At 41.1% G+C, this 25,382-nt stretch overlaps 1 protein-coding gene across 1 annotated transcript in view; it reads right to left on the reverse strand.

Annotated features, from left to right (window-relative positions):
• Positions 1-25,382, reverse strand: part of Erc2 (ELKS/RAB6-interacting/CAST family member 2) — a 673,320-nt gene that overhangs the window by 223,246 nt on the left and 424,692 nt on the right. Inside the window, exon 14 of the mRNA XM_035453246.1 lies at positions 15,214-15,349. Coding sequence (XP_035309137.1) covers positions 15,214-15,349 — 136 coding nt within the window. The remainder of the gene's footprint in view (positions 1-15,213; positions 15,350-25,382) is intronic.

Raw genomic sequence — 25,382 nt, forward strand, 5'->3', positions numbered from 1 at the left:
TTCTGAGACTCAAGAACGGGACAGGCATGGAGTCTGATGTTCTGGAACAGTCAGTGAGAGATGATTGGAACAGATGTCCCACAGATACCCAGGATCAACTGCACAGGGTAAGACAGGCTACAGGAAAGTCTTTACAGAGCCATTGTCAGGGTGAGAAGAGGAAGCAACTCAACATTATCAGCCTTTGCATCAGCATCTTCACAGCACAACCAGTACTTCCTGGTTTCTAAATGAGCTCACTACTGTAGGGTCTGAGATGGTGTAGAAACTAATCTGCCTTCTCCTACATTACACAGCTATCCAGGGTGGCACCAGGCCACATGGGTGCCCATATCTAACCAGTATGAAGAAAGCGTGTCTTAGGAAAAGCAATTACAGCCCTGCACAGTACAGATAATAAAACAATCTATGTAGAAGTAGGAAGGTGAGCCATGATGACATTGTCTACAGCTTTGTGAAAGAATCACAAAGCGGGCTGCATGTGAGTCCCTACATTACTGGAGTCAAGCTTTTAGAGGTGAATTTCACATTCACAGGCAACTAATCACACCAGATGATAAACAAGTACCTTAAATGGCAAAAGCCAGGTGTAAAGCTCAGGCCACACTGTTCCATGCAGTCCCAGCATGGCAAAGGATATATGTTATATAATAGGTGATTTTAAGTACAATTTAATTAACCATTTCAATATCAAAAGTAGATACCTGGCCATTTTTATGTAAGTTCTTATATATTTAAACTAAAATAAATGAAAGTTCTCATTGGGAAATAGTAGATGACTTTATAGTCCATGTATCTGGGTACAAATGATATTTACTGACCCATACATAAGAGGAGGAGGTGACCATCAGGAAGGGAAGCAGTCTAAGGCCTGCAGGAGGGAACATTTTAAGGGAGTCCCCCCAAAATCTGTAGAAAACGCCTTGGGTGAAAAATAATAAGCTAGCCTCACTTAGAATGTGCTAGTTAGTGGGGGATGTACTTCTGAGAATATATGTTTCTCTTACTGGTTGATGAATAAAGCTGTTTCAGCCAATGAACAGGCAGGATATAGACAGGCAGGAAGTATAGGTGGAACGACCAGTCTAGGAGAATTCTGGGAAGAGGAATGCAGAGAATGAGTCACCAGAGAGTCATCATGTAGCTACCAGGAAGGTAGGACACCCAGGCATCCTCCAGTAAGCCATGACCATGTAGAGATACATAGATTAATAGAAATGGGTTAATAATTAAGAGAGAGCTAGCCAATAAGAAGCCTGAGCTGTCAGCCAGTTTATAATTAATATAAGCCTCTCTGTATTTGGAACTAAACAGCCTATGGCCCAGGTAGGACAGAAACTTTTATCAACAGTGTCCTCATTTTGCTGCCCTGTCCCTTATGGACCTTCTTTCCTGTCTTCTGTCATATGGCATCATGGTGATATCTATCTACTACTGAGTGTGAGAGAGAAACAAGAACCGGTGAAGTCATCAAGGGGACTTCTACTTCCCAAGCAATTCAGACATGCACAGACAGACTTATTCTGCTTTAGGCAAAATAAGATTTGAGTAACAAAAACTTCACAGAATCTATAATATCTGCTGTGTACATCCAGATTCCAGAGCCCCTGAAGATGAAATTTAACCTTTACTTTAGGCCCCATCCTTAGTCTTGAATGTATGTATGGTAATTACACTGAAGAAGATTTAATTGAGGCCAGCAGGACCTACAGTCAAGTCCAACCTGAATCCCCATCTAAAGTAAGGAGGAGAATGGTTCTTAAGATGAATGAAGAATGAAGCTGTCATCAAGCCAAGTTAAAGAGGTGCCTCTTATTCACAAATCACAGCCCATTTATGAGTATAGGAGCAAACAGAAGACAGGCCCCCAAGCTTACTCTGTTCTGTTGTTCACACTTTCAGCTTCGCTATTTTCTAGTTTCTCATCAGGACCATTCATGGCCAAGAAAGTACCAGCAAAATCAAAGCAACTGTGTTGATAATGATACAGGTCTCTCTATGCTTTATTTTCAACATGTAAAACTAACTCCAACAGCCTAGTGTGAGTCCAGCACAGTACTGCAATGGGACAGTGAGTGGCTGCACCCAGTGAGAGCTAACACTAGACACAGAAAAGCCATTGGGATTTTTAAAAATTTAATTCCTTAGAAATTTCACATATGTTTATAGCGTGTTTGATCATGTTCACTCTCCACTCCTCCACATGACTCCTCTTGGATCCACCACCCAACTCTCCAACCCTTCACACATCATGTCCTGTTTATTTTTTTACCTTTTAATTTTGATAACCCACAGAATCTAATTGTGTTAGATGAGTGTGAGGACATCAGCTAGGCTCAGTGGATGTCTCCACATACTAGGGACCTTAATCAAAGCCCATTTATGAGTACAGAGTAATCCTTAAGAAAAATTGATTTTCCTTCCCCCAGAAGCCAGCAACTGTCATAAATCCAGTTAGGGGTGGGGCATAGGCAGCCCTGCCCATCCATGCCAGAATGTTGACTGGATTGATCTTGTTTAAGTCACGTGCAAGAAACCACAGACACTGTAAATTCATGAGTGCAGCAATCTTGTTGTGCCCAGAAGACACTGTTTCACCCTGGTTCTCTCCAACTTCTGGCTCTTAAAATCATTCCACTGGTGCTTCTGCAATGGCCATTGAGCCTTGGAGGGAGGGTGAAGTGTTCCATGATGGCTGAGTACTTCACAGTCACATATTCTCTGCATTTTGGCCAGCTATAAGATTGTGTTGACTACCATCCACTGCATAAAAAACTGAATATTTTATATTTGGAGTAACCTGCACATATTCTTCTAAAGCGGTCCTCATCAAATCTGGATTTGCAGTGTTGCTTAATGGGAGCTCATAACTAAAAGCCAGTGTGGACTTTACAGGTGAGGAGTGATAGACAGGAATGTTAACTGCTTGTCGCAAACATTTTCCAAGTTCCTGCCATATCAGCTTTATTCATGAGGTTCAGTTCATTAAAACATATGTCAGATGTAAAATTGTCTCTGTCAATCATTCTAACAAAACTTCTCCAATCAGTGAGGAGGCACCTGAGTGAATTCTCCTTCAGCAAACATGATACTCTACTTCATACAGCATCTGTTCCATCTAAAATTAAGTTCACAGAGCTGTTCCATTATCAGTATTGTGACTGCCTTGACCAGAACCTACTAGCTTAAAAAAAAAAAAAACTCTATTTTTGAGCAATGTTAATGGACATTCTAGAAGAAAACAAAGGCCTTTTGTCAAATAATTTGGGAAAATGTGGGATTAAAGAACAGTAAACAGTTCTACTGCCTTCAAGACTTATCAGAGCCTTTAATATAGAATAGGTAAGAATTTTTCCAAATTATTTGACAAATGGAACCATTCTTTTTTATATTACTGTATCTCATATAACTATCACTTCGATAAGCATGTTTTGAGAAATGCAAACCTAGATCATATCAACCTGCTATTTATCTGGCTAGTCCATTTTCTGTTTTCCCATAACTCACTGCGACCCACACTGTTGTGGGGAAATAGTCCCTATTGACATAGTGGCTTATTAAAATAACAGTCTACTTCACAGACAGTTACATTTGAAAGCCACATAGATCCTATCCTTGAGAAATTAGTCACTAACCCTTATAGCACAGTACTGAAAAATGCCCTCATTGTGTAACTTGTGTCGAGACTGTCACAGTTCTACTCCATCTTATGCCAAAAAGGAGCAATTAATGGAAGTGTATTATAACCCACTGCTCGAGAGAAGAAAACATGCTGTGTCTATGCATTCTGTAGAGACCTCTTCAACATGGCAGAGCCTGCACTCCAGAGGGAAGCTGACAGAGGGAGAGCTCAGAGTCATGTCATGCATTGCCAAGCTGGTATGATCTTCTCACACCCCATGGTAGGGCTTCTCTGGTCCATGAGTGGTGGCTCTATTTGGCTGCATCCTTCTAGGTGGCCCAGGAGCCACTCTTACAGAAAGTGTCATTTGGTCACTACATATGATCATCCTTCAATAGTCTTTAGACTCTAGAATTTCAGAGATGAAAGAGACTGTCCTCCACTACAAGCCTCTCTTCTGATAGATGAGAAAACAGAAGCTGTTAATGACAAAACTCATTTTCTCATGACCAGACAGCTCATGTGAAGTCGTGCCTACACTAGAAGCCAGCCCCACTGCCTGCTTGCGTTCTCATTCCTCCCTGCTAGGATGGTACAGGCCTTAAGGAGTTGGAACGACAGCCATATCACTCACTACCATCACAGAGACTCAATTTGCTCATCTGCAAATGATTTTAAATACAATAGAAACCTCATGAAGTCTGTTGATAGTATCAAACAAATCAATATTTTCCCAGTGACTTGGTCAACTGGACTGGTGTTGAATACCTCTACATACTAAGAATAATGAAGCTAGGTCCACAAGTCTAGAGACCATCCATGGCTGTCAGTTATGTTTGTCAAACAAGAGTACAGCACGTGTGCTGTTGCCTGGTTGTATGTATCTGGTGGAGAACAGAACAAATACTCGCTCAAGACCACAGAGCTCACACTTCCCAGCTTACCCTGAATATACATTCCCAAAGGCTCCCTGGCCCAGGATCACAACCACCAAAACCCATGGACCTATCAATAGTAGGATACGAAGGGTATCTCTTCTACCACAGATAGGATCAATTCCCTCTGCCACTCTAGCTCCAGGCAATGGCAGAGGCCTCTGCTGTGACCATACTGCAGCCTGAATTATCCCTGTGCTCTACACTGCCCCCATCTCCCTAGAACACTCCAGAAAAGCTCCTGTATGCTACTCTCAGAATTGTACTTTCTTTGAGAACTCTACAAGTGACATCATCCTTGGCCCCATCAGCAAAAAGTAGCATTTGCCAATCTTTATGATAAATTTGCCAAATAGTCCATACTCATTTTCTATAAAAAGAAACACCATAGGTTTCTTTATGGGTGACATTCTTTATGGATGAAGAAAAATGTAGAAATAAAAATAACTGAATTCAATTTCTATTGATTTTATTGTCACTTAAAAAGTCCCAAACTTTATAGGCTAAACTGACAGCAATTTTCTGCTACTACTCCAACCTACTACTTATTGAGTTATTCTATCTCTAGAGACAAACAAAAGGCATGGAAAATGATAGCAGATCACATTTTTAAGTACAGATAAAGATTTTGGGCATGGAGGCACAGACTTGTAATCTTAGCACTCAGAAGGCTGAAGCAGGAGAATTGAGAGCTCAAGCCAATCTTGGCTACATAGCAAAATCTTGTCTCAAAACAAAGACCAATAAAAGAAAGAAAAAGAAAAAAAGAAAGAAAGAAGCAAAAAAAGTCAAAAAGGATAAACTCTAGTTTACAGAGAAGGATTATTTCTTGCCATCCTAGATGGCTGATGTAAAAATCCAGTGCTGAGAGATACTGCATTCTAGGGTTTTAATCATTCACATCCTACATAGTACAGATACACGTACAGAGCCAGTGAGGGGCACAGATGGCATCAGGCATGCCAAGCCTAGGATGCAGTTTTCTCTCTGCCAACAAGTCTTTCTAGGCTCTTGGACAGGTTCCAAATTTTTTCTGGATTCTACTTCTCTGACCAGCAAAACAAGGAGCTTACATTAAAAAAAGAAAGGAAAGAAAAAAGTCCTTTCTAGTAAGGAAAACTTATGCTTGCTTAACCTTGCAGGTTTTTTCCCCAGGCAACATAAATAAGTAAGATGTGGAAGTAAAGTATAACAGCAGAGAAGATGTTAAAAGTGTCGTAAATTCAAGTTACCCAGTCTGCAAACATGAATTACAGGAGAGACTACTAAATGAATGGGAACAGATTTTATAGTTATATTTTCCTTTTGCAAGGTTTCCAGATAAATCATTTCCTATGGCACTGACTGTCATTTCCTTAACCTGGAGTGTTCGAATGCATAGCTTAGCAATGGCGTGGACAAGCCACAAGTCAAAGGTAACGTTTTTTAGAAATTAACCATGTCTAGGTCTCTGCCTTGGGTCATGACATGCTGACATACCAGCATCTGTTAGGAAGTGGGTGTGGCATCAGGGTGACACATACTGTGATTTGCAGGTCCCTCCAGCCCCCAATTTCTGGTAGCAAGCAATGTCTAAGGGCAAAGCTGTCGTAATTACCCTGGCCAGGGAGAACAGGTTTAAGTGGACTAGTGTCTTTGAAGCATGCTAAACTCGACTGCCCCCTAGAGGTGGCATAAACAGCATGCATGTGAGTTACATAAATACTACCATGGAGAAAATAAAAAGACCTGCCTTTTTTTTTTTTTTTTAATTCCCTTGTCTTTCAAGTCTGGGTTCTTCGGCAATGCCTCCATTTATCTACTACAGAAATAGTTGAGTCCATGGAGAATGCAAAAGTAAATAGATGTCTCAACACACACCTTTGCTTTGTTTGTTGTTACTGTTTTACTTTAAGACAGGGTTTCACTATCTAGCCCTGGGTGACCTAGAACTTCTTGCTATATAGATCATCCTGACCTTGAACTTAGAGCTTAACCTGCCTCTGCCTCCCATGTGCTGGGTTTAAAGGTGTGTGTCACAATGCCTGGCTTGTAAGCGTATGTCATTACTACCTCATATCTCAGTGGCTCTTCTGGTACAATTTCTGGTTCCACTTTTGACCACAGGGTCATTGTCTTCAGCATCTTCTCAGGGTCTGGAACTAACTGCAACAAGAACACTAAAACTTTGGGGTCTCTGCCATGTTTTGCCTCCAATGGCATCTATTATAATTGTCACAGAAGCCCAAGCACCTGAGGCTCAGCTTCCTTGTTTATAAAATGAAGATAGTCACACTTGCCCCCCCAACCCTCAATGCCCATGGGAGAACACAGAATTAAGAACATGCATGCAAACACCCAGTGACAATCGGGTCAAGGTAGGTTGCTGCCATGTTATTGATGACATGGACTACCAGCAGTGACTTTAACAAACATAAAAAATAAATAAATTTTAAATGTTGTCTGCTAATTAGAGCCCAAACTCCAGGAGTTGCTTTTAAATAATGCCTCTCAGGTCAAAGTTTGTAATAAACAGAGGCAAGTCAGTCTCTCCAGAGTGAGGTTCCTCCTAACTGGAGAGGAGCACATTTTAGAAAGGGTTGCCATCTGCTTTCAGCACCCCCTGGAGCCCTAGGAGGGTGGCTGCCTTTCACTTAGCCACCATAGTTCAGGAACCTGGGGTGCAAAAATGAGATAACATCACAGAGATAATCCCATCCTCCTTGGTAGCTGCCCTTGGGATGAACAAGAGATTGTCCTATCACTGGCCCAAGAGTCCTCTTATCATGCCCTAAGTCTTGAAATCATCTTATGATGATTTCATTTGACAAATACATCGAATTTCATTACGCCTGATTCTCAGTTTTTGGCAAACCAACATTCCCTTTAACAAGGACTGCCAAAGAGCCACTCGTGGAATGAAACCTGAAAACCACACAGAAAAGATGGAGTCCCTCTATCTACAGGGGGTAATTTAGTAGGTAGATTAGGTGATACTTGATTAAAAATAAACCTCTCTTTTCTATGGATATATACAGTGTTTGTACAGAGGGGCTGAATGAAGTGGAGGATTAGGTCACAAATCCACAGGAAAAAGCCTAGGACTTTTTTCTCAGAAGAAATATGCAAGTTACTCCACGTTAGGAAAACAGTCGTGCTTTACCGGAAGGGAGGAAGGAAAACTGAGAAGTGCACACACAACTGTTTTATTTATGGGGTCTCACTTGGCTGAGAACTGGGCAGTCCAAAGACCCCAAGCAATGTATTTGACACCCAACAGTCTAGTTACTAATAAAAGCCAGGATTTGGACTCAAGCCTACCAGAAACTGATTATCAAATGACATTTTTCAAGACTGCTCATATACAAGTCATTTGTGCCTCATGGGGATTGTAGTGTGAAAGAAAACAAGTGTCAATATAAATCCCAGAGAGATGGAGATTTCTGTAGACTCCCCCTACCACACCTCACAATCCCCCCCAGAAAAAAAAAAAAAAAAAACATCTGCCCATGTCTTCCGCAGACAAACAAGTACTTGAACACATCTCATCATTTGAAACTATGAACAGCTTAGGTAAGCAACATGAGATTTATCCACAAATCAAGGGGACACCCCAAGTCCTATATACCTCTATACACTAAGACAGAAAAGGGCAAAAGAAGCACAGCACCTCCAACAGGTTAAAAGCTGATGTTAAATTCTAAGGAAAGTTGGAACAGATGAGGTTTCTCTTTTTGAGCTATGTTGGGATGACCTTTCTCATCTTTCCATATGTTGAAAATGATGGCTGAAATGAAACTCCCTAAGTCACCTCACACCATGCCTACCCAACAGCCATGAAAATCTAGGAACTCGATAAATGCGTTTTGACAGTGATGGATCTCTGAGCACTGGCCGGTCGGGTTTCTTCTAATGGTGGTGCTTAGGTAAGTGTGCCATAACGCAGGAACATAGATCATCATTAGAGAAACTGTTTTAAGCTCCAGGAATTGAAAGAGAAATGAATTTAAGTCAGTTACTTGGACAGATGAACATAAAGACATGAGGCTTAAAATTGTTGTTTAATATATGCATACCACTCTGTGAAGAAACAACTTAACAAGCTTGGGAACTTCATAATGAAGTGTATGTTCACTGAAAGCTATGCATTTTGGGGTTTTATGTTTGGTACACTTCCTCTGTTAGTAGATTCCAACTCTAATTGGAAGAACAAAGTTAAATAAAGTCTCCTAGGAGGAGATATGGACAAACAAGTTAACTTAATTGAAATTATTTCTAGATATTCTGTGATCTATTTATTTTATTTCTTTGCTTGTTTTGGTTTTTAGAATTCTACTAGAACAGGAATAAATGGGAACATTCACTCGCCTTTTAAACGAATCACAGTGGGTTTAATCACTGGTAGAGAAGAAACTTTACAGTTCCCTGGGAACCTATAATTTGGAAACGGAAGCACACAAGAACAGACTTTAGTTTTCAGGCAATAAATTGAAGAGAACTCTGCAGACATACAACAGAAAAGGAGCATAAAATATTGGCCTGTGTGTTTCTTAGAATGTTCGTTCATTAACTCGATAAGCTGCACAGGGGAAAATGTAGCCAAAACCTACAAAGATGTCCACTGGGACTCAAATTGGCATGTTTGTTCAGCAAGAAATGAGAGGTGGGTGGGGGAAGCATCCCACTCTGGTAAGGACAATTTAGTGTGAATCTCAAGAAAGATGCCTTGTTGAAAAGTCTCCATATGAGTTCTGAGGAGATATACAGAAGCCCATAGCCCCAAGGCCCAAGGTAAATATCATGCCTCCATAATCTCTATCCTGGGAGAAGTTTTACAGAATTATACAAGAAAATCACAGAATTTACATCCATCTCCATGCAGTTCAACATTAACTTGAAAAATGTGTGAAAGTTTCTTCCTTGTTGTTCCAAAGGTGCTTCACTGGAAATGCCCATTGACCAAGGCCATACTCAGTGTCTGTATGGCTCAAAAAGATGAAACAGTCACCAAGTATCTGTTGAGTGAAAGTCCCCAAGGTCTCTATCTCCTATCATTGAAAACTCATTATCAGTCTCTCTAGAAAGAAGTACTACAACAGTAGGAACCATACTGGTCTCTTTCCCAAACCTAACTGCGTTGCATGTGTCAGGGATGGTAGGGATCACTCACAATCTTCATGTAGAGATGGAAGGAGAAATGACTGGAGAGATTTCTTGCTTTTTTTTCAGGCCACAAAGGACCAGTATTTGAAATCGATCTTGGTTATCTCATAGCTCTTTGGCCTTCCCTTCCATGAGCATGCATATGCATATATAAAGCTAAATCAAGAACCCTCTCTTCCTACTGATTATGAGTGATCTCCTTTGAGAAACAAGAAATTTCAGGAAAAAAAACACCAAAAAACCCCAAAACCCACCTCCAGAGGAATACTAAGCTACCACCTCTCTTTAATGGACACAGTGAGTTAGGTAAGATCCATTATGAGTATTGTTTAATACCAAAGATTCCAGGGGGATAGAGTAAAGGCTGGGAAACAGATCATAAACCAATGAGCAATTCATATACAGATGTTCAAACTCTCAGATTTCACATAAAAATTCACACTGAATACTTACCTTGGACAGTCAGAAGGTCCCACAAGCCTATACTTAGTTTAATTAGAACAATGCTCACCAGAGTTGAGTGACTTGTGCTCCTTAGATGAGGCATGGGTTTCTGAATGTCTTAAAGTCCTCCCCCAAATTACATACACAGTTATATACACTAAGGCCAACTGCAGCTGAACTCTTTCATCATGCTTATACTGTTGCTTTTATTATTATTTAGAAATATTTCTACAAAATATATCTTTGAACATACCAAATGAGCAGCCTCAGTTCTTTAGTCTTCCTGGTATCCACCCCTTCCCTAAGCAGAGTGAGTTCTCCAATTCTTGATCCAACCATATGTCTTGCTTTGACCAATGAACTGAGGTGGAACAAACACCATCAGGTCAAGATGAGGCCTAGTTCTCAAATGACTTCTCCAAGTTCATTTGCTTTCCTCTGTCTCTACTGCTGTCAGAGACCAGCTTTCCTGGTTACTGACATTTGAGCTTCAGCATGAACACACATGGAACAGCTGCCACTACAAATGTGCAATTGAGTAGGACAGAGGCTCAGCAAAGCATACCCTGGAGCAGCAAAGACACTTAGACAACATGTAAATATAGTCCAATAAGCTATAAGCCCCAAGTCTGGAGATGATTGTTACAAGGCAATTACTAACTGATACATCTCTACCAAAAATATGAGAAACTCTGAAGGAACCAGGAGTTATCATTTCTCCCCTAATATACAGACCCATGTCTTACATTTGTTACTAACCTAGACTCTGAAAGCAGTTGCCATTCCTGCCATGAAATTACAATAAGAAATAAAGACATACATTACATCTAGTTTTGTTTTCATCTAAAGCTAAATGCTGTGACCCTTTAACACAGTTCATCATGTTGTGGTGACCCACAACCATAAAATTATTTTCACTGCTACTTCATAACTGTAGTTTTGTGACTGTTATGAATTGTCATGTAAATAAGTGATATGCAGGATATCTGATATGTGATGCTTGTGAAAGGGTCATTCCACCTCAAAGGGATCATGGCCCATAGGTTGAGAACCACTGACTTAGATGCTACAATTTTTACCTATTATCATTGTATCCTGTAGGGAGCAGAGGAAGCGCTCCTAATGAGTGAAGTCCTGAGTCAATGTGTATTGCTGACATAGGCACATCCATGTGAAGGATTCAATAGCCTCAGGTTCAGAGGGATGACAAAGTCTTCCTCTAGAGACCAAATGTGAGTGTTGACAGTATGTACAGAAAATGTTCACCATAATGTTATCCTCCTGAATATTATTTCCTGGGGACTCTTGCTGAGATTAACTAAACCTGTCTCCTTGATCCAACTATGTGCCATAAGCCCTGCCTCCTAGTTTATCTGTATTTAACCCCACCTCCTTGTCCAGCTGTATGCAATGATTCTGTCACCCTATTCAACTCTATGTAGTAAGCACACTAAGCTTCCTGGATGATGCGATTTCTCCAGAAGGGAGCCCACGTCACCTATTCCCAGCTATCTGTCCATGTGTCCATCTGTCTGTCTTCATTAATTTGATACTTCAGTTAGATCCAACCCTAGAGCCATTCTGACAAAGCAGTGTCCTTGTGTGAACAATAAACAAATGGTAACTCTTTAACTTTGTCATTTATTTTTATTTATCTCTTTTAGTTCAGCATATTCTCTGTCTGTAGGTCTTTGTCTGTCTCTGTCTCTGTTTCTCTGTCTCTGTTTCTCTCTCTCTCTCTCTCTCTCTCTCTCTCTCTCTCTCTCTCTCTCTCTCTGTGTGTGTGTGTGTGTGTGTGTGTGTGTGTGTGTGTGTGTGTTTGTGTGCTTTCCCCTTCTTCCTTTCTCTGGTCTAACAGAATGTCACTATGTAGACCAGTCTGGGGACTTGTGGTCTTCCTGTCTGTGTCCTAGTGCTAGGATTGCAATTGTACCTGCCCCTCAAGCCTGGATTTGGCCTCTTATTTGGAGCCTTTTCCAGAAACTATTACTATTAGAGCAATGTGTTCCTAATCTACTTCTAGATACCACATCTAGTTGGTTTGGTAAAATCAAGGCATCAGTCATCACAAACCACCAGTACAGAACAAATCAAATTAGCCAGTGCCAAGCTTTCAACCACACCCTAACCAACCAAACAAACCAAACCCTGGCTGACACTTAAAGACTAACATATGGACAGAAAGTACTTAAAAGAACACTAATATTAAAAATGAAGAGCATCTAGAAAATTCTGTTCTCAGAAGGCAGCAATTACTGCATCTCAGCACATCTGCTGAACAATTCAGGCGAGGGGGAGATTCACTCCCTATTAACCTCAACCAGAGACACTTCCATCTAAATTAATTGTGACTACTTTTTATTGCATTTCAAATGTTATCCTTTATTTGGGGTGGTCAGGAATGCAACTGAGCAATTCCAGACCATGTTATCTTTTATGAACTGGTCTACGAGGTAGTTATCAAGGCCCCTTAAGAAAATACTGCTATGCAAAAGTTCATGGGCCAAAACAAGACATTAATTTCCATAACTAGATGTGTCCTAAGAAAAGAACAAATTGCTACACAGAGAAAAGACAAAAATGTTGATGCTCAGTGCAAACCAGAGCACAACTATAAATACCCTGCACATAGCATACAACTATTTTCTTTATTATATGTGTTTGCATGTGCCTGTGCATGCATGTGCACACATGGCATGACAACCTACAGAAGTTGGTAATTTTGTCCCCTATGTGGGTTTCAGTCAGACTCAGCATCAAGTGCACTTACCCTCTGAACCATCCCTCTGGCCCCAGGCAAGTGTTTTTTAAAGGATTTCTCATCTTTTCTTATTATTTTAAAAACAGTCAATTATCAGCATTTGTTCTGAGCACAGCCTGTGCCTGGAATGACTCTGAGCTCTTTCTAAGCTCCAACTCAACCCTAACGGAGCTCTAATGCAGAAGTTATCATTCCTGCTTTTCAGATGAGAAGACCAAGGCTTTGGGAAGGCAAGTGGTCCTTCCAGGAATCCCCAGGGGGTTATAACAGTTCAAATACCATATATGAAAATAAAATTATTTTCCACAAATCTCTTTAGTTAATAGGACTCATTTCTATCCTGTGTGTTGTCACCTGCTCCCCCTTTTTGTTGAGGGATCTAAGTGGGACTCAGCATTTCTCCTGGTCTCCAGGTAAATCAATGACCTGATCGTGGCCTGCCAACATGCATGTCCTCTTGTTGAATGTTTGCTATGACTACTAGAAAGCCACTGTTCTCCTTCTAAGGGACTATGTTCCATGAAGACAGACTGGCTTCTGGCCATCACCTACATAGGGACTTCCTAACAGTGAAGCCAAGGGTTTCAGGTGGATGGAAGAGGAGAGTAAAGCATTCCTGCAAGATGATGGAAGCAAAAAGCAAAGCATCTCTACAGGGAATGGAAGCAGAGAGCAAAGTGTCCATGCAGGAAGATGGAAATGGATTGCAAAGCATCCCTAAAGCAGAATTGAAGGAGAAAGCAAAGTATCTATGCAGGAACATGGAAATGGAGGGCAAAGCATCCCCCTGACAGGAGGATGGAAGCAGAGAACACAGCATCCCTGCAGGAGAATGGAAGCAGAGTTTGACTCTTCACAGTTCATTTAACCAAAAGTCTCCCTTTTTTCTTAGTTAAAATAAAGTTGTGCTCCTGTGATTCACACTTAAGAGCCCTGTAGCTTGAGTAGCATGCAGTGTAAATGGGATAATAGCTAATATACAGAAGGTACCACAGACTGGAATACTGAAATGGTCAATGAAAGGCACACATCACAGCCATGTCCTCTACATTCTTTTGTGGAAGAAAGAGGACCTGGAGTCCTTCAGAATCTTTCTGTGACTTCCAGTTACAACATGTGTGATATTAGCAACATTGCTGAGAGGCATAAATGTTGTGAGCAATAAAAATATAACTTATTTTTAGAAAACTAAGATGTTTTTCAAATTTTAGTAACTATCTCATTCTTTAGACTTTGAACTAACATCTGTGACAGAAAAACCTAAAATCCCAATTCTTGGACATGACCTGTCAAAAGTACTGGCACAATTCAGCTAGCAGCCGTACTAAGGTAGGCCCAGAAGCCAAGAAGACCCAGAGCTACTTGTGCTCTCAAGTCCAGACCAAGCATCTGTGCAAAGGACACTTGATTATAACCACCAAGGGATGCCTAGGACACAGAGACAAAATAACTAATAGGAACTGAGAAACCTCCCTCGGGGATGTGATGCAGATTTTCTTCGTTTTCCTTCTTTGGAATAATTATTCATTTCTCTTTTGGCCAATTAAAAGGATGACCATGAGTACACACTAAAATTATCTACTTCTATCTCCAAGGAGGAAACTAATATATAACTGCAGAAAGACACTAACTAATAAGCAGAATTTAACATGAACTCAGGCCAAGTTGAACTCAAATTGCTCTGCTTAAAGACAGGACTGGAGTAAATAAAAGCACTTCAAAGCCAATGTTCTGATTCAGCTTGAATGTTTTATTGAGCACACGGGGAGAGCTCTGTTCCAACGCAGGGATGGTTAATGAGAAGTTGGTGTTTTGGTCCATCAGTTGCTTTCTGAGACAAGAATATCACTGAGAGATACCACTATATTCACTGAGAAGACAGAATAATGATCTACCTTGGAGCCTTAGTTTTTGTAAACTGAGATCAGAGGAATGCACCCAAATGCCTTTTGTGATAATGACATGGGTTCCCTTCCACCAACCTCTACACAACTTAAACACAATTCTAAATAAACTCTACTTGCCAACCATGTAATTGCAGCCCTTACCTTTTAAGGCGAGGTACAGGAAGGAATAGACTCTGGGTAGCATTTCCAGCATTTTCCAAATTCAACTCTTCTTGAACATCATTCTGGAATTGGTGTTCTCTACTAAGAAAGACTTACTGAATTCCCTGAGAATACCCTGTTAGCACGAACTCCAGGCAAAGGAAAGCCCACCATTGCTGTGCATATATTCCTGCAGTGTTGGTTGTGGCAGACAGTCTGTCTCTGAACATTTAGATATTAAGAAGCCAAACGTGGACTTACCTGCAAATGCTGTGAGTTGTCAGCCATGCTATCTTCTCGCCGGCGGACTTCTTCTAATAACTGGGCATTCTTCTTCTTCTCCAGCTGTTGGTTGTGCTTGAGGTTAGCCACCTTCTTATTCTGGTCTTTCATATGCCTGAGAAAAGCCAGCACAGCACAGTTACATTCAACCACAGGGAAGGCATGGGCTGTCACAACAGATTCAATAAGAACGGAATGCAAAATATCCTGCACAGGCTTAGGAAAAGAAGGGGTTCTGAGAATCATACATCCATTCAAACACAAGATTGTGGGTGCTGAGCACCCACGAATGGCAGGTGTAGGGATGCCATGGGAGTGTCAACTGTGAATGAGACAGGCATAGTTTTCATTCTTAAGGAGCAGAAAGGTCAGAGGGAAGACAAACACTAAAGAGATACAATTTGGGTTTCCTAAAGCTGTAGGAAGTAAACAGCATGCCAGGAGAGGTGGTGCCGGGCATACATGGACAGACAGTGGTTGGAAGGAAATGATTTACACACTGTAGGCAGGGAAAGGTTTCCAAAGCAGATCAAAAAAGTCACCCATCAGGAGCACCCCAGGCAGAAGCTCTCCCACAGGGAAGCTCCCTGGGGTAGAAAGACACAGGTGGTACAAGACAGAAGAAACTTGACTTCAGGGAAACAGAGAGCTACTTGACCCTCCCACTGGAAGCTAAGTGAGAAAAGAGCTAGGGCTCCGAAGACTAGTGGGCAGGCACATAGCATCCAGTGGTCTGTGATGCAGCTTTTCTTTTCTTCTAAGAAGTTGCTGTTCTCATTATTATTGTTCTTTGGGATCCTGTTCTTTTTCTAAATTCATAACCCATTACTTTGATTTATAAAATAACAACCTTGAGTTTCTGATCAAATACAATGTTAACACATAGCTCAAATTCCAGATCCATGCATTATTTGAAGTTTTTCTGTATTTCAAATGAGAGGCTAAGAAAAATGAAGATAGGAAGTTCTGTGGCTGTGGTGCAGGACTGTCTTCAGCATTTTCAGCTATTTCCTCAAACACACTGGTGTACTGAAAATACAGAGTTGACAAAAGAAAAATTGAATTTTCGGCAGTGAAATTTAGGATATGGGCCAATCAGATAGGATGGAGCGAGGTGATAAGAATGGATGGCTGGTGTTCATGTGACTATCACCAGCCACAAACCCAATGTATGCCTACTAGGTTTCTTTCCCATCTTCCCCAGCTGCAGACCACAACCAAGCAGAATAAATCAAGGTGCTGAACCCAATACAGCCTTCCACTGTCTCTAACCTTGCAAGGCAGGTTCTGCAGGGGTGTAGACTCTACACTCTCTAAATTCTCTGAGGAAAATGCCATTTGTGTCTCTTTTCTGACTCCCACCCACTGAGCAACCCTACAATTCCAGGGGCTAACTTAAGGAGCTTTGTTCTCAAAAAAAAAAAAAAAAAAAAAAAAAAAAGCCATTCAAAATGTATCTAAGAGTTAAAACTAAAAGTAAAGAGACCGGAGAGGCAGCTCAGTGGTAAAGAGTTCTTGCTGTGAAATCATAAAGACTGGAGTTCAGACCCCAGCACTCACATAACAAGCTAGGCATCCCACACACACCTATAACTCTAACTCCAATGGGGCAGTGGAGACGGGGATTGCTAGAGCTTGCTAGCTTCCAATCTAGTCAAGAAAAAAAAAAAAAAAAAACCACAAACACACAAATGCAGAAGCTCACAAAAGCTCTTGTACACAAACATAGTACAGTCATGAAAACAATTTTGCCAAACTATAGAAATGGAAATTTGAAAACTTTCACTTGTCCATTAGAAGGAAATTGATTAAAGAAATGAGTACATTAACAGTATGAGGATCAGGCTAGCTCAAAGTTTAAGGCCAGGTGAAAAACTTTCAAGACATTGTAAACAGGCAAAGAAGGTAGCAGGATGATATATACAATCATAATTATTTGTGAAAATATAAAGCCCATTTGGACACACACAAACATAAATGGGAAGGTAGCAAAACTATAGGAATGGGATTGGAGGAAAAGGAACTGTGTGTGTGTGTGTGTGTGTGTGTGTGTGTGTGTGTGTGTGTGTACAGAAAAAATACATGGAAGAAATGCACTGATAGACATTAGACATAAAGGACACAACTCCATGACTTTTGACCAAGCAAAACACGGAGCATTCCCATCCCCTGATGAGGAGTCACTATTCTAAGTTCTACATACACGGAGTCATTTCACTCCTTCTTGGACTTCATAGACACCATACTACGTATGATCTTTGTGTCTAAAATTTTCCCTGGACACAGAATTATCAGAGTCGTCCATATCTTTTTGCATAGGTCTGTGTACATGTGCTGAGTATAAGCCTATGAGTTTTTGCACGTGGGTGTATGTGCCTGCATATACATGACTGTAAATGCATGCAGAGACCTGAGACTGATTCAGGAGTCTTCCTCAATCACGCTTAGCCTTACTCATTCAGACAGAATCCCTCTTTGAACCCAGAGCTTGCCCACACATATAATATAGCTATCCATGTTGCTCTGAGTGATCCGTGGCTTCTGCCCTTCCAGTGCTGGAATCACAGACAGGCTGCCATGCCCATCCATCATTTACATGAATGCTGGGGATATGAACTAAAATCCATGTGCTTACATGGAAGTGCTTTATCCACTGAGAATCTCCAGTGTGCAAACACGTGTGTGTGTGTGTGTGTGTGTGTGTGTGTGTGTGTGTGTGTGTGTGTGTGTTCATTCCTTTTTATATCAGGTAGCATATGTTATCTGAACATTACCATAGTTCAATTAGTTACTTCTTATTAATGGACAAATTGGACTATCTAAATTATTTTGCCGTTATGAATAAAGTAGCCATAAACTATTTCATGCCAGACTTTTGTGGAAATACACTTTCATTTCTCTTGGATAGACAACCCAATGCATATTTAGCCAGGAATGAAAACTGGCACAGGCCCAGGACAAGCCCATTTCTAGAGTCCATGAATTTGCTTCTTAAGTGTATCTGTATTGCAGTGATTAAACAACATTCTTTAGAAGCAGATTTTCTGGAATGTCATCAGAAGTTTCCCACTTTCTAGTTGGGACAGGTATTTAACCTCTCTGTACCTCAGCTTCTTCACATAGGAAATGGGACTCCTAGTTGTATCTAACTCGAAGGTGATTGTGAGGAGTTGATGAGTTAGTCCAGGCAAAATGCTTAAAACAGACCCCAGAATGTTCATTCTCTGCTTAACTCTCAGCTTACAAGAAAATGTGATCACATCTTGTAAAATACCACACACACACATTTTTAGTGTCTTAGTTCCCATACACAATGAGCTTTGTGACGGCCTCACACAGTGGGCTGTGGAAGATATCACTAGTACTTTCTGATCTCTGTTGAGCTTCACTGATACTCTCTCTGTAACAACTTACACTCCTGGATGGTTATCCTGATAACAACACTGTGGAAAGGTCACTACAAGCATGGGTGAATGAATAAGTTCACTGAGGTCACTCCCCATGTAGATGGCCACACACGCACACAATGGAAACCAACAGTCTATACTACATGCAGAATTTCTGATAAGAAAAGCTTTTACTTTTAACCACTGAGATGATCCCACTTTTGGGGGCCTATAAATAACATTGAGTCCTTTCATAGAGCTATAAATTTGAGAGAGCTCCGATAAATATTCTGAGAATATTCTCACAGCAATTACAAAGGTGTTATATGTTGTAGGCAGGATCATTCCTATTGCAGCTGCTTGAGTTCCCCTGTCCTCCAAGAAAAGATCCATGAAACAAGCCAAGATCTGAGAACTGGGCTGGAGACTGAAGCTGGTCTCTTAGCCTCTGCTCACCTGGCAGCCTTACAAGATCAACTGTTTAGCCACAGGTTTGGTAATAGTCCACTACTGAAGTCCTTGTCAAAACCCATGAGCAGATGCCTAAGCCCACCTCTCCAAACATTCTAACTTGGCTTCTCTCTTCACATTTTCCTCCTCACATGGTGCTCAGGGTTACCTAAGAACCCAGAGACATGGCCATCCTCAGATACAGCACAGAATGTCAACTTGTCTTTAGAAGAAAGCTCATGTCCCTTGACAGGACAGCATGCCACCCCAGAACCACATAATATAGTTAAAGAGAGAAGGCATTGAAGGGAGGGAGGCTCAGATCTGAAAGCTTGAGAAGTGTGACTTCCCAGGGGCCAGCATTCCTCAGCTTTCTGCCTGCTAGCATTATCCTTCTAGAAAACTTCCCTTGGATCAGGTGGTACCAACAGCCAATTCCTAACACAGCTCTGCAGATAGCCGAATGATTCCAGATCAAGTGTATTAAGAAGCAGTACAGGAAGAAGCCCAAGGCCAAGATTACTTGCCATTTTCACATCAAAACATCTTCTGTGAGGCCTATGGCCTTGTCCAAGTTATTTTTCTAGGAAATGGGGGTATTCGATTTCCTAAGACTGAGGCTCTTAAGACAGCAACTGGCGCTCAGTGAGTGCTTTATAAAATCATCCAGGTAACTCTGCTCGCCCTCTTCTGCAGAGCATGTACTCATCTGGTAACCCTCACCCTTGGACTTCCTTCCCACCCAAGCCAGGAAGATTCCGGGAAGGGCTACATAGCAGGAGGTAGTCATGATTCATGAGTGAAAGATCTCTTTCCATAGGCCTTTCACTCCAAGAAGGACCCTGAAGGGCAGCCTTCCTTCATGTACTCTCCTTCATTCTAACACTGCAGAATCCTCCTCCACCAAAAGGCGGTAGAATGCTACCCCAAATATGTATGGAACCCAGTGACTTGGTGATGAAACCAAAGAGAGATGCTGAGAGCTTTTATGGGGAGATCCTGGAGATGGAGAGGGGAGAGAGACAATGTGAGAGCGGCTGCCTCCCATTCCCTCCTCTGGGAACATCGTGGTATTAGTGTCCCACCATAGGCGGGTCAAGCTTATTATTCACCCACTTCAGGACTCAGTGTTTAAGCCGTGGACATAACAAAAGGAGGCTCTCCTGAGCAAGCAGATCACATGTAGCTGTAAGGGATGCAAGATGTACTAACAGTCTTGGCTCTTATTTCTTACTCTTTGTCCTCCTGCCATGCTATGGGAACTCAGTAAACACAGGCTGAAGATGGCAGCCTTGGGCTGTTGTTTTGTTTTCCTCATTGCTAAGACCTAAAGGTGCCCCATTTTACATCATCCCCAGCCTAGACCAGACTATATGCCCTGGCTTCTCAGCCACAGGTTGAAGCAATTCTCCTTCAGGATGACCCAAAGCAGAGTCCCCTGACTTCCTTACCTACTCAGCAAGTCTATATCTCAGGATACTCTGGCTCCACATATTCCCTGGAACCTTGATCCACATCTCGGAGCCAAGAGTGCAGAAGAGCCAGTGAGACAGGACCCTTTCCCTCCATCAGTTTTGCTGCCATGACACTTCAAACCACCATCACTTCCTGCTGGGCCCATCATATCCCTCTTGCCTCTCTACTCTCTCTATTTAAGTTCCTTGCCCACTTCCTTTTTAAAATTCTTTGATGGCTTCATGAATGTATTAATACATAAATAATTTAGTCACTCTCCCTTTGCACTCTCCTATCCCCTGTTCCTTCCTAACAACAAAACCTCCCCCACATTTTACCTCAGTTTCTTTGTCTCCCTCCATGTGTATGCGTGCATGTGTGTCTCTGTGTCCTACTGAGTTTAATTACAGTTGCTTGCATAAGCATAGGCAAAGGCTATTTACTGGAGTATGGGAACCTTTCAGTGGCTACACCACTGAAGAAAATGAGATTCCCTCCCCAGAAAATATTATCCCCTGGTAGGGAGGAGTGAGGCCTCGCAGGACTCTTTCCCATCCATGATGAAATTTTGACAAGGAGAGGGTGAAGGAAGGGAAGAAAGAGAATATGAATATGCCTTGCTTTCTCCTTTTCCTCCCATCAATTCACCTGGAACCTAAACCTAAAGGATGGGCAGGTCTTTCCTTTTTAGCTAATCCTCTCTGGAAATTTCCTGGAGACACACTGGGGGTAGGGTGTTGTATTACTGATGCCAAAAAGCCTTTTTAATCTACTCAAACTGACAAGACTAGCTATCAAGAGACTAGATATTTAGCCAAAAAGTGTTTTAAATTTTTAGACTAAAGAGGAATACAAATGAGAATTACTGTCTGCCACTGATGCGACAGCATCATGGAATGCCCCTTGTTATGAAAAGCAGACCTACAATCCAAGAGGGTGTGGGAAAATAAACAAATCTGGGTATTGCTTTCTTAATTAAATTTATGTTCATTAAATAATTGTAGCAGCAAGGTCTCAAATCACTGAGATATTGTGTGACGTGTAGCAGTAGCAGATAAAAGGCATGTGTCATCTACTTAACCTTCCTATGGTCCTATTAGGAAAGCCCTATGTATTTGTTCCTTTCACAGATGAGGAAGCTATCCAAAGTTGTGGGACTAATGATGTCAGAACCTCAGTAGATTCAGCTCAGAAACTATTCCTTCCCACTTTGGTCCTTCCTGTCTATACCGTACCAATGAAGTAGAGAGAGAGTTGTAACACTCTTTTTTAAATCCATCCTGCATTCTCCTCTATCAGGCAAGGTCTAGGAAGCAGACAAGAAAAATCTCAAGACACAGTTTGTGTTCTGTGTTCCAGCCCCTGTAAGCCACACCAAACTGAACAAGAGATGGAATTTTAGAAAACTATATACAAATGAGGTGACCTTCCCTAAAGGTGAGCTATCCACAAGGAAGTGTCAGAATGCAGGGCCTAGGAGTGTGAACCTCACAGTGGCAACAGTGTGATGAACTGAGGACCAGCCAAAAGCCAAACACAAAACCAGCAGGTACCTGTAACTGCCTAGTCTCAATATGACCATCTTCAAGTTATAAAGTCTTATGAATCAATCTATTCTCACTAGCCAAACTGTTTCTTGAATGTAATATTCTGAAATGTCACTGTCTTAAAGACTTTGATTCTAGTTGTACATACCGATTCAGAGACAAGTATAAGAATGACAAAAATGAGTGACAATTAAATATAATTTTTAAAAAGAATGGGAGAGAAGATAAAGAAGCAAATTATGTATATGTCATTTATTGGCTCTTCTGAGGATAGCACTCCAGGAAGCGTGGGCCAACTCAAAACAAGACAAGACCTAAGTTAAAGCCCCTGCCATGTTCCTATTTCCTATCTCCTTTGGCACACCATTTGCTTTTCAAATAATAATAAAAAAGTGGATTCTGAACACTTGAAAATCAAACATTCACATAATTGCCACAATTCTAGGGAGCATTGTATCCTTCTAGAAGCCCATACCTTTGCTGTTAGACATAGGCACATTAGGGCCAATTTGGTGGTGTGTCAGCTGTATTTACAGTTTGGGGTAATATAAAAACATATGGAAACTGTGAAAATTGACTCCCAGGAGGCTAATGTTAGAGGAAACCAACATTCCACAGTCTGGCCCGAGGTTGGGGCAATTTGCCCAAACAATATACAACTAGAACAACCTCCAAGCATAAGGGCATTTGGAAAACAGGGCAAGACCTGTTTTCACTGTATCCAATCTGGAACTGGACTACAGCAGTTCAGACGTAAAGAAGGGGCATATGTGGATAACAACCTTGCATGATGACTCCTCAAATGAGAATAGAGAAATAATGTGTTGGAGTTTTGATTCTTTGCTGTGAGAAATCAATTGAAAAATGCCGTTAAATAATAAACCTCTCTATGTTTTCGGAAGTCAGAGTCCCATATGAAGTGCTGTGCTAAAGGCTATAAAAATATCTCTGCTGAGTGAAATAACATTCTGACATGGATGAAGATTTTATTCTCACTCTACACATGAATAAATGGTGGCTTACGGAGGTAATTTGCAGCACGTCATACGGTTTCTAAGTAGGGAGCACAAAATGCAAGCCATTGTTTCTGGGATGCCAGAGACCACAGTCTTATCTGTTATTCTACAGAAACAGTAAAATACGAGATCTTGGCCACAAAACTATAAAGAGCTTACTAACCAGGCCTAGACACTCACTTGGGAAAGTTAACCATCTTTTCCTCTATGGAGGAAGTGAAGCACCAGCCTCAATACAGTCAGTTAAATTATGTATTTGCTGGAGCATGTGGTCCCACTGAGGTGTGCCTTATTAGACTATCCCCAAAATTGGACTGGTGTTGAATTTGATATACTGAGGCACAAAATTTCTCATGAACCTATTATCCACAAATGGTACTCAGCTATGCCCTTACAGGTTCTGTGGTCTGGCCAGGTTGAGATCAGGGTGTCATCCCAATTGCACTTCTCACCTTTACCCTTAATATGGAGAGAAGAGAATTCTAAGTCCATTCCATTTGTTGACACAATGCCTTCCCTTGAAGCCAGCTGCTGGCTGGAGGCTGCCCTCAGTCCTGAATAATGTACCAAGTTCTTTCCCAAATGGTTGTCTACCCAAACAGTCTACAATATGAATGATTAGTTGTGTTTGTTTGTTTGTTTGTTTGTTTGTTTGCTTGTTTTTAAGCTGGTAGGAGAATCACTTTCCAGTCTACTAACATGGAATCTCATATAAAGTCATGTGAATGGCATTGTCACCTATGTCACATGACATACCAATACAAGAGAGTAGATATTGTCACCTTTGTCATATTCCATCCTCCGGATGCAAGCCACAGACACTGTGCATACTCAGTTGGAGGAGGTTATAAGAGGGTAAGAATATCGGGGGATAGAGATTATGGGATCTTTGTCAGAATTCTGTCTCCTCGTATACTACCCAACTGAATTATGTGCCAACACAGAGATGGTCTACTTCCTTGCTGTATAGCAGACATTAATCCCACATGGCTACTGAATGTATGAACATGGCTACTGAATCCATAGAACTGTTTTTGCTGTTTGGTTTAAGTTTTTTTTTTTTTTGAGACAGGGTTTCTCTGTATAGCCCTGAATGTTCTGGAACTTATTCTGTAGACCAGGCTGGCCTCAAACTCAGAGATCTACCTGCCTTTGCCTCCCCAGTGCTTGTATTAAAGATCTACTTTAAAAAATCACCTAGTTTAGTGTTTTACATGTAAACAGCCATGGTATACTAGTGGCTGCAACACTGGGCAGCAGACTTGGGCATTGACGCACAAACTACATGCTAATTTTAAATCTTAGTTTTTGTATTATTCTTTCAATAGTTTTGTGATCTTTTTACTGCTAATTTTAACAAATCTTAGGAACTGCTTGCCTCAGTGTCTACTCAATATAGTTAATTTTCCATTGTTCCAAACTACTTCCAAACCATTTTCATCAATACAACCTAAAGAAACTTAAAGGCCTAAGTGGTAGCTGAGATGGAATTATAGTAATTTATGCATTTTATGCTTTCCCAAGTATTTATCCCCATGGCAACACACTACAAAATAAGTGTCTGTTCTTTCCGCTCTTCTTCACATAACTCAAACCTCTTTGCTTAGTCTGACGTGAATAAGGAAAACACCACTTCCTCAGGGACTGTCTCAGCACAGCCAACCACTTCCAAATGTCACCGCAACATCACTGTTTCAGAGTGTATGTTTTTCCTTCCTCGTGGTTTCCAAGCAGTCTTCTAGGACTGCTAGTTCAAGATCTGTTCATAACTAGAATCAAAGGTATTAAAAGGAGAAGAAAGAGAGACGGGCTGAAGCCCTGAGCCTTGAGAGTACAGACATAAGCAGGGCTTACTTAACACTGTAATAGGATTCCTCAGAATGTTTCAAATTATAAACTACTGTGAGGCTCCAAAATGAGACTGAGCACAGTGTGTTCACTAGTAACTTAACCAAAACTGCTTTTTCTTCCAGAGCCACCTGAAAAATCAAGTCTAAGAAGTAGATCTTCTTAGTAGATTCAGTAAGTTTCCTGAATTTGCCAGTGTATCCACTCCATAAACTGGCCCCATCCACCATCAAAAGTGCTGTCTACTTGGACTTTTCTTTAAGCCTTTGCTCCTTAAATACATTTTTCAATTTTAACTGAGCAAGATTCCAGGAAATCACATTTCATCTGCAGATTACGACTTTATATTAAAAACAGAGTATGCAATATATGTGGTCATTAAAGGTATTCTTGGACTGGCAATATAGCTCAGTGGTTTCCTTACAGTACAAGCTTGATGATCCAAG

The sequence above is a fragment of the Cricetulus griseus genome (genome assembly GCF_003668045.3).
Source record: "Cricetulus griseus strain 17A/GY chromosome 1 unlocalized genomic scaffold, alternate assembly CriGri-PICRH-1.0 chr1_1, whole genome shotgun sequence".
Taxonomy (NCBI): Eukaryota; Metazoa; Chordata; class Mammalia; order Rodentia; family Cricetidae; genus Cricetulus; species Cricetulus griseus.